This window comes from Pipistrellus hanaki (assembly GCF_964339955.1).
Source record: "Pipistrellus hanaki genome assembly, chromosome: 18".
Classification (NCBI taxonomy): Eukaryota; Metazoa; Chordata; class Mammalia; order Chiroptera; family Vespertilionidae; genus Pipistrellus; species Pipistrellus hanaki.
The window spans coordinates 4,794,713-4,805,583 of NC_140520.1; the positions used below are offsets into that span (position 1 = coordinate 4,794,713).

The 10,871-nt window shown below is 44.3% G+C and overlaps 1 protein-coding gene across 1 annotated transcript in view; it reads right to left on the reverse strand.

The window, feature by feature from the left end:
• The window catches only part of GNAI3 (G protein subunit alpha i3), a 32,915-nt gene extending 23,153 nt beyond the window's left edge, over nt 1–9,762 (reverse strand). Inside the window, exon 1 of the mRNA XM_084866271.1 lies at nt 9,449–9,762. Within this exon, the coding sequence (XP_084722397.1) occupies nt 9,449–9,566 (118 nt within the window). The 5' untranslated portion in view covers nt 9,567–9,762. The remainder of the gene's footprint in view (nt 1–9,448) is intronic.
• Between the last annotated feature and the right edge of the window lie 1,109 nt (nt 9,763–10,871).

Consider the following 10,871-nt stretch of genomic DNA (forward strand, 5'->3'; position numbering starts at 1 on the left):
TGTGAAGTTTAGTGTGGACAAATGTACCATCGCTGAGTAAAATGTCAACATTAAGAGAAAGCAGGTGAACAGTATATGGGAACTCTATGCACTATCTTGTGGCTTTTCTGTAAATCTAAAATTATTCCAAAATAACAAATGTGTTAGTAAGAAAACTTTTAAGTAGTCTAGAAAAAGTTGAAAGAACTACAAATATTGATGAGGACATGAATGTGGATTTTAATTACAACCATAATAACACAAATAAAAGAATAAGAAATATTCCTCTCTTCTTAGAAGTAGAGGAACGAAATTATTTTTCAACAACCTGAAATGAACTAAAATATGTGAGGATGTATGAATGTTGCAAAATGGTAAGATATGCATCATTAAAAAGAAGGAGTTCAATTTGTTGTTTCCCGAAATGCATAACTCAACATTGAAATCACTTGCACAGAGCGTGAGGCACGCTATCAGATCACAGACATCAGAACTCCATTAGCGATGTAAATCATGGGAGTAATTACAGCATTGCCTCAAACAGAGCCTGGTTTGAAGTTAATGATTCCCTTGTTCTAACTTCAGGACAGAGGGGCCGTGCTCTACTGAAGTGTGTTACTCTGAAACAATCTTCCTATAATTTACAGTAACTTGTAAAATGTAATCCCAAGGTCTCAGGCAAAATCCATTTCCATACAACAGTAGCCACTTAATAAGAAAAAGTTTTAAAAACTAGGGCTACCCATACATGAATAAAACAGAAAGCCATGAACAGTGTGACATTTCTATAATAATTTTTTGGAATTCAATGGAATACTGTTTTAATTTTAAAACCCAACCATTCCAGAAAGATTAATTATAAGATGACAAGAATCCAGCTACCCCGCTAAATTTAAAGAAGTCTGATTTAAAGTTCCCTATGCCACCAGTAGAGTAAGTGTTAACCTCAGGCCACCTGAACAAAGATACAGCACAGTTTAAATATATAAACAGAGTGTATGTTTTGATCACGGTGAGACATGCCTGACTCTACAGATGTAAATTTCCATGAGCAGCTAGAAAAAATCTAGAGCACTGTCTAGTTTTAAGCTAAGCAATTCCGAGATGTAAAATACTAACATCACTTTTTTAAAAAACCCTAACACTTTTGTATGAATATTAAAATCATTAACCATTTGAGTAGACTTGGTGACAAAAAGAAGCAAACAATGAACACTAATATCTCAGCTAACCTTGAACAATCTTTCTTAAACTTTTAAGTATTTTTCCAAGTCTAACTTGGAAATCAAAGGAATTCATGTCTGAAGTGTACATCCTCCTGAAACTTGTCTTAGATCATTAGGCCATTTTTCAGATACATGCCAAACAAATTTGTTCTTTTGGGAATCCTTCTTTGCTTAGTTCATATTAGATATATTCATTTCTGTTACAACTTAATAGCAAATCATGGAAAATAGGATATTTCATTTACACAGAGCATTGTATCAAAACCAGAATGATTAAACAGGGATCCTAACACAATGTTACTCAGTTCAAGTAGCTTGAATTACAGAAATGATAACAGAGGATTGCTAAGCAGGTAACAGGATAGCCTGGACAGATAAAAGTTTAAAGATAACTCTAACTTGCTAAACAATGAAAAAGAAATACACCAAAAAGTAAGACAGTTTAAAAACTGGAGGTTAAAATCAAATACTAGAACAATTTCTTTACTTTCTCTTGAACATTTGCACTATAGGCACTTTATGCAATTTATGTCTTTCAGGTTTTTAACCTCAATTTTTAACTATCTTCCTAAACAGCTTTATGTCAAACTAAGTTCGATCAAACTCAAGAATAAGAGAACCAGTAACACAAAACAGCCCTCTTTACAATCTGCTAAAATACTCCATCTGGTTGATGATATTAACTCCATAGACAAAGGACCCTGAGATCAGGCCTGATCTCCCAGTTTTCAGTCTCTTTATTCTGTATTCTGTTTAAATTTTAAAACAAGCTCCAGCGATCTGAACAAATCTGGAGTCCACTGCTCTAGACATGTGTCTTTGTGGCTAACATTCTCACTGCTGGGTACTTAGAGCATCTCTTCTTCCCTTCCCCATCCTCCCCAACAAGTCCCAATCCCTAATCAAACAAAACTCCACGAAGCCAACGAAACATAAACAGTGCATGATAGCTCAAATCTATGAGCAAGCTGCTTTGCCATGTTTTACCTACTCCCTAATCAAACAAACAAAAACCTCTAAGCAAGATTATCAACAAGGAGCAAAATAGTCTTTTTTACCTCTTCCCTTAGTTTTGGACAATTTTCTGGTGCTCATAAAAATAGTAGGGAAAAAGTCAGGAAAAAGCAGGGATGATGAAGCACAGATCCTGTACTGATTATACGCATTAAAAAATTAGCTCCTGGATTAAAATAGAAAGTAATTAAATTCAGGTGAACTCAGTTATTTAATAGTAATTAAGTAACTATTCTGAGTTGGATGTGTTGATAATGGGAGTTTAAAATCCCGCACCCTACCTCAAGTTGAATTTAATTACATCTGCCAACCATACAAAATGATAACTTAATATTGAGAATTAGCAGGCATGTTCTTGTGAATTAATGAAAAACTAAAGTGTTGTTGTTTTTTGTTAATCCTCATCTGAAGATATTTTTTCCATTGATTTTGGGAGAGACTGGAAGGGAGGAGTAGAGATAGAAACATCAATTGGTTGCCTCCTGGACACACCCCAACTGAGGCTAGGGATCAAGCCTGCAATTGAGGTATGTGCCCTAGACCAGAATCAAACTCACGATCCTTTAGTCTGTGGGCCGACACTCTAACCATTGAGCAAACCACTTAGGGCTAAAGCAGAGATACAGTTAGTTCTTCAATATTTTATCTAATTCCAACTTGTATTTAATGAGTGTCTACTGCATCATAGGACTGTCATCTATTAATTAGCTCTCTATCCATCTGTTATATAAAAAGCCTGTGGTCGTCACGCCATCACACCGTAACAACCAGTCAGCAGGAGGATGTGTGTGTGAGGTGGGCGGGGCTGCATGTGCAGCGAGGTGCATGTGAGTGGGCAAGGACTTGACTCTGGAGGTCTTGACCGGAAGCGAGGGTGGGTTTGTGGGTCCCGCCGGGGGCAACGGGCAGGTTTCTGGGCTCTGCCTCCCGTGGCAACAGCAGTGGCGGCAGCTGCAGGCCTCTTTCTGGGTCCTGCCAAGGCCCGGGACTCTGGGTCCTGGGTCTCACGCGATTTTGCGCACTGGGCTCCTATTGCCTTAATGGAGAACTTGACCCCCCAGTCTTTGAAAGGGCCAGACTAACGGAACTCATAATACTTCATCCACCCTGCCATATTCCCACCTCAGCTGCTGGCTAGTGATGGGCACCTCACGTGGTGAGCCAATCTGACATTCTTTCCCAGGAACCTGAAATGCGGACCCTGGGAACCTGACTCAGGACATGAAGCACCTGAACTACCAGGTCAAGCAGTGTGCGAGCCAGAGGTGCCAGAGTAAGCCAGAGCTGAAAACTGGGGGTGGGAGTGGGGGCAGGGCCAAAGAAGTCATAAGTGAGCAGAGAAAGCTGATCTGAAGAGGTGGCTTACCAACACCACAGAACAAGCGACTATTCTGTCCTGGAGGAATGGGGAGAGAGCCCGCATCACATCCTTACACTCGGGGCCTGGCTGTTCTCTCGTCTGTCTCTGGATGTCTGGTGCCTATGAAGTTGCCCACGGTATCTTTTCAGTAAACTCCTCCTTGATTGGGACAAGGGGGAGAGAGTTCCTGTTCCCTGCAGGCAAACACCTCAGCATTATTTATAATAGAAAGCTGAGAAATACCTAGTCCCCTCTGCCCTCAAGGACCATGGAGTCAGGAGCAGGTCAGTATACAAATAATCATCATGTAAGGTAGACAGACTATAAGAGACATCAAACGTACTATGAGATTTCAAAGAAAGGGACAGAACTTCAAAAAGGTTTCATGGAGGAAAGGGAACCGCATAGTAATTATAAGAGATGGAGCTTTGGGATATTTTTAAAATGCATTTACTAAGAGAAAGAAAATGATGGGACCCTAAGTCAGTCAATAACAACAAAATTTTACAGGTCGAGTAACTCCAACATCTGGTAACAAATGAGTCACAGGACTTGGTGACTGACTGGTTGGAAGGATGAGAGCAAGAGAAGAGTTAAAATTCTAGATCTGTTTTCAGCCAGGAAGACTTGAGAACGATGATGCAGGACAGGAAGTTCCCGGCAGGTAGACTTGAGGCAGAGAAGGGACGTGGGGAGGTAAGTTCTATGTTGGGTTTATCAGCCTGTGGGGAGTGAATTCACTGGGGAAACAAGAGAAAGACAAGCCATCTGAAGTACAGGAAATAGACTTCTCAAAATTCCAAGCAATAAACTGTCCTCTAAAAGAGGAACTAAACACTCTTCACAGTGTCTAGGTTTTTCCTTTTGCATTTTGAACTTTGCATTTGTGTGCAGCTACTGATTCTACTGGTCCCAATGAGGGACGTCAAGAATGGAAGGCAGCCAAAACCGGTTTGGCTCAGTGGATAGAGCGTCAGCCTGCGGACTGAAGGGTCCCGGGTTCGATTCCGGTCAAGGGCACATCCCCAGTAGGGTGTGTGCAAGAGGCAGCTGATGGATGATTCTCTCTCATCAATGTTTCTAACTTTCTTTTTTTAACATATATTTTATCGATTTTTTTTACAGAGAGGAAGAGAGAGGGATAGAGAGTTAGAAACATTGATGAGAGAGAATCATTCATCAGCTGCCTCTTGCACACACCCTACTGGGGATGTGCCCACAACCAAGGTACATGCCCTTGACCAGAATCGAATCAGGGACCTTCCAGTCCACAGGCTGACGCTCTATCCACTGAGCCAAACCGGTTTCCGCCAATGTTTCTAACTTTCTATCCCTCTCTCTTCCTCTCTGTAAAAAAATCAATAAAATGTATTTAAAAAAAGAAAAAAGAAAAAAAAGAAAAGAATGGAGGGCAGATAGTATTGTGGGAAAAGAACATGAGCGAATCTATAGCTCCTCTCCCCAGGAAAATGCTATAACCACAAATTTGCTAGCAATTTATAAAAAGCCATGGATCTTCCGAAGCCTAAGGGGGTATTACTCCCCTCCCCCCGCCCAGTCAGTTTGTTAAAGCATGCCATGGAAGAAACCAGAAAGGAAAAGAGGAAGTACCTGCAAGACCCATCCACTCCCTTCTCCTTTCCCAGCAGCTGGGGAGAGGCTGAGCGCCACGGGAGGAACTGGGTAAGGGACACAGGTCTCGGGCTGCTCCAAAAGAGGAACCACGGTCAGAGACAACAGCCTCAGAACTAAGAGACCTTTTGGTAATACTGCAAGGAAGTTTAATAGGCTAAGATTATTTTAAAACAACACAGATGTAGCCCTGGTTAAAAGGTTACATACCCTATAAATTCTAGTGAGTACTAAGCACCCTACTCTCTGTCATCCCCACAGAATCAGCCTATTCAGGGAAGATTACAATATTATAATTCCTAAAAAGGACCCCATTGTCAGACTGCAGAACGAGGAGTGCATTTAAATAAAAGACACAAAGAACAGTGAGTGCTTATAAAAAAAAAAACCTATTTTTATAATGTGAATTTCTACTTTTTATGCCAGTTCCCCCCCCCCCCTCAGAAACGAGATGCATCCTCACAAGAAACTTAACAACTGTCTATGAATCTTATGCCAAAAAATGGCAAACATTGCAAAGGATATCATCCTGTGAGGACATAATGCATATGGTACTTATCAAAGGACTGACTAATTTCAATGAGCAGATTCAGCCAGTGATACCCAGATATTTAAATGTGAATCATTGATTGTATAACACAAGGCTTAAGTGAATTAGACGACTCCAACTATCTGCACGTTACTTAATTTCTGCCCCGCCACCACTGGCAGAATCCTAAAGAACAAAGCATCACCCTCATTTTGTACAATGTTTGTGCAAGACCTGCTAAGAGGAACTACAAGAAACAAGAATCTGGTGGTGGCACAGGAGTAGATCACGCAAGAACTTACAAATCTAAGTGACAATATTTAATTTCTTCACCATAAAGGATTGATATTTATTAAACTTCCTTGAAGATCTTTAAAAAGAGTATATTAATATTTGAAAAATAATTAGATACCTGCCTGAAACACCTTTGAAAAAAGTAGCTAAAATGATAAGCTTCACAAACACTGTAATAACAGAGGTCACCATTTATTGAATATTTGTTTGCTGAGCATTTTGCACGCATCATCTCATTTCACATTATCAAACAGGCATCATCATTCCCACTTTGTATGTGTGAAAATTAAAACTCATATGGTTGTTACATGCTCTGGGTCTCACAGTTAATAAATGGAGGTGGAACTGAGTTTGGTTTTATTTGACTTCAAAAGCAGTGATCTTGGCCATTACACCAGTGCGTCCCAACTTTGCCACATCATGGCACACACTGAAAATGATAATATTGAGGTAAGCTAGATATGTCTTTCATATATCATAAAATTATGACATGAAAAATCAAACAGATGATATTAAATACTAATTAGTATGTCTTCCAAAGGAAATATTTTCAATGCCAAATTCATAAATTTTACAGAGGAAACCATACCAAAATGATCATTTCAACTGTTGTAATGAAAAATTACAAAATGATTTAAAATTTCAAAACTATTTTAAAAGTCTGCAAGCAGCACACCTGTATGCCACCCTATGCACTGCACTCTGATTGGAAAGCTTTGCAAAATGTAATTTTGCCTTTCTGTAGGAGATTATGATTAAACACTTATCTGACATATCAAGATCCTTCCAATAAGAGACCTAAAGGAAATTCAAATAAAACGTAACAAAACAATTATAACATGGAAGTGTTCCTTAACTAATTCACCCCACACTAGTTTCTTAATCTGAATTCCATAATACCTGTAATCTGTAACATTCATTTCGATTTAATAACAAAAATAACTATTATTCACTGAGCTAATACGGTGTACCAAGCTGAGTTCTACTTCACAATATTACCATATTTAATCCTCACAGCAATACTATGAAATACCTCTATTTTCTCCATTTTAAAAGATGAGGAAGCTGAGAGAGAATTGTGTAAATAACTTTCCCAAGGTGAATGAGAATTAGAATGGGAAACAGTGTGACTGTAGAGCCCATGTTGTTAATCACTGTGCTGAACTACATCCCTGCCAGGAAGAAAACACAGTAATATTTAATGAACACCTATTATGTGCCAGAGCGACAAGGGCAAGTAAATAGAGCGCAACTTGGACCACACCTGACAGCGTCACAGTGATGAAGAAAAACGACTTCCATGCACACCCAGGGGGTATTCTACAGCCAAAAGAACATTCTTTGTATACGGTAGAAATAGCAAGGGAGAAAACTTGCATTTCATATGTGCGTTATGATATCGTGCCAGTAAGAGCATCTGTAGTATCCATAACTTACTTGAAGTGGTTGATTCAACTTGCTCAAGAATATTAAAAAAAAAAAAAATCTTACTTGAAACAATGCAATTGATAAAAATTAAAAGCAAATGCTTTAGCACTTCGATTTTTACTTACAGCTTTTGAGGTTTCCTAAGTCATCCTATGTTTCATTTGTTTTTAATTAAATGCACTATTGAAAAGTCCGGAATAAAGATTTCTGTAGACATGTGGACAAGTTCCGCCTGCCAAATCCTGCCACTTGGAAGAAAGCCTCCCAGTTTGCAGCTGTATTACAAACAGGCCAATGCCCTTAGGGATCTCTGATGGGCAATCTAAACCAAAACACTCACAGATGAGAGACACCTTTACTTTTACAACCAGCTGATCAATACAGACGATGCTAATGCCCTGAGTGTTGTGATTTCTTTCAAACACCTGAAAATCAGCCCCACAGAGCAATGTCTGCCCGATATTAATAGTATTTAAAGAGCAGGGGCCAGGGGCCATGCTCATTCACAATGGTGCTTGCTTCACAGAGCGAGGCGGTGGAGAACTACAGTGTGAATCCACACTTTCTGAAAGATCAGGGGTTCCATCTGGAATCTCAAGCTCTAACTTGTAACTCGCCCCCTTCGTCCAGAAAGCTGTCACCAGGGCTTCTGCCATCTACAAACCACCAAACAGGTTAACAGGAGGAGTAACAGGCACCCAGCACACCCTGGGGTACAAAGTAGGTGATGCTGGAGCACCTCTCTCAAAGCAACTTCTTTTTCTCAAAAATCAATTGTTTTAAAAAATAAAGTCCTATTCCTTACAGAAACCATGACTGCTACTTCTCCGACAGATCCCTGGAAAATACTTCCAATGAAACAACTGGCTTGATTTGTTTATCCGGTTTGCTGAGCCTCTAGAAGCCTTTTTCTCACTTTTAAAACGAATCACGCTGAGTAAAATGCATCTGATTGTACCTAAAAGCCACTTAAAACGAATGTGGGGTAAAATAAACAACAATTTCTGAGGTCAATGCTCTTAGTTTGAAGGAACCAGGAAAGGAAAGAGAGAAGAGAAGAGGAGAGAAGAGAACGGAACCTGCTCACCAGAAGCCTGTCCCAGTCTTTACAGTAAATATGTCTGGCTCCTTAATGTATCCTAAGGTAACTCCATTCCCACTGCACATCATCCCTACCAACTTGCCAGTGCGGACCGGACTGTCCACTACGTCTTTGGACACAAACCTCACGCAAGACGGTCCCTAACTCTCCTCAGCTCACACTATATCCCCTTTACAAAACCAAGGGAAGGGATGGTAAAGCCTTAAGAGGGTAAAAAGGATAGAAAAGGTGGAAAAACAGACACAGCCTCTGCAACCCAACTCTTTTCCTTTATCCCCGAGAACTTGTCACTTTTTAGCTCGACCACACACACACCTTCGTGTGACGGGGAAGCCAGGGTCCTCCCTCCTTCCCCCCTGTTCACCATGCCCCCTTCTCCATCCAGCACCCGCCGGGCCTCTCGGGGCCCCTCTGGCCCGGCCCCTCTATGTACATTCACCGCTCGAGCCGTCCGGCTCGGCCCGGCCATAAAGTTATCACCTCGCTCCGAACTCTCAGGCCATCACACAAGCCCCAACCTCTCCCCCGTCCTCCGGGCTCCCCACCACTCACTCCCACTCCCCTCGGAAAACCGTCCCCGATCCCCTTCCCTTCCTTGGGGCGCCTTTCCTATACACCCAACACAGACAGTCCTCCTCCCCGCGCTCCCCGCGCTCTTCCCTGAGTCCCCCGGAGGCACACCCTCTCCCCAGGTCCCTCCACCGGAGAGCCCGCTCCCGCATCCCGCCCCGCGGAGACTCAGCCGCGGCCCCCACGCCCGAACCCCGCCCGCCACGCCCTCCGCCCGCTCCGGTCCCCCCGCCAGCCCGGCCGGACGCCCCTCGCGGCCCCCGAGAGCCCGGGCCTCCCCGAGCGCCCCGCCGGCCCCGCCCACAGGCCCTCACCGAGCAGCAGCAGCTTCACTTCTTTGGCCGCCTTCTCCCCGTCCTCCCGCAGGTTGCGGTCGATCATCTTGCTCCGCTCCACCGCCGCCTTGTCCTCGGCGCTCAGCGTGCAGCCCATGGCGGCGGCGGGAGAGGGGACCGGGCCCGGCTCGCTCACGCACCGCGGACACTGCGGATCGGCCGGCCGAGACGGCGTCTGCTGCTGGGCGGAGGCCTCTCGGTCAGCTCCCTGAGCGCTCGGAGAAACAGGATATCCGGTGTTTACGACACTTCCGGAAACGCCCCGCGGCCGTACGGCTAGTGCCGTTCCAGCTGGGGGAACTGGCGATGCAACCGGAAGCGGAAGTACGGGCAGGTGAGGGGCGGGGCGGGGCGGATCCCGGCGGTGGGTCTGCGGGGCGGTCCAGGTCCCGTGGAACTCGCCTTCATCCCTTTGCGTGTTTTCGGCTGTCGTATTTAAATAAATGCAAAGAAACAGGGGCTGGCTTCGGTTCCTGGCGCCTTCCCCAGGGCACACCCCGCTTTGGGTGAGGGTTGGCGGGGAGGAGGGCGGGGATTCCTGTTAAGAACTCACAACCCGCCTGGGAGTGGCTGCTGGGAGTTTCTCACTGGCCAAGCCCGGGGCCCTTGGCCAGGTGTAGGTAGGACACGTTCTCCACCCGGGCCTCCTCATCCAGATCCATGGGATGGGAGCAGATCAGAGCCGGGGCCTGGCCACGCTCCACAGCCGAGATCTGCAAGACCGACCGTGCCCGGGGCTGGAGCGACCCCTTCCTACCGCCTCTGTTCCCCCGCCCCCTGCTCGCTGGACCTTGTGCAAATGTGTGTGGGTCCGAGACTTGTCCAGCTCCTGCGTTGCTGGCAAAGGGCTCCTTGAAATCGCTAGCAGACTCCCCCTGAAAAGTCAGGTAAATTCCTCCATGGCCTTTCCACGCTGCCTTTCCCAGGATAAGCCAGCCGCCCCGCTCAGCAGCTCGTTCTGCCAAAGGACTTCTACCAGGACTCGTCAACCTCAGCCCCACACCCCGACACAAACCAGTGCGCCCTGTGAATCTCCTAAAATTTCCTGTTGCGGTGCCACACAAAAAGGGAAGTTCTAGTGAAGCTGGCCTTTCTGTGCTAGCAGCACTTGAGAAGTAATAAATCCCCCAAGAAAGTCCCAGACTGACAGCCTGTTCCACTCATAATCCCGGGTACTGCCGGGAAGGGGCCCCTACATTACCTTTTCTCCCAATAGCCCACCCGTACTCTCCCCCAAACAGTCCAGGGAGGGGAACTCTTGTTCCTGTGATTTATAATTATGTCCCTAATATACCCTAATAAAGGTTCCACGAGAGCCACCTTCAACAGCCTCCGCCCCCGGAACTTCATACCAGTTTTTTTTTTTTGAAGTTTGACAAGACTCCTATTCATCCCCTAATGA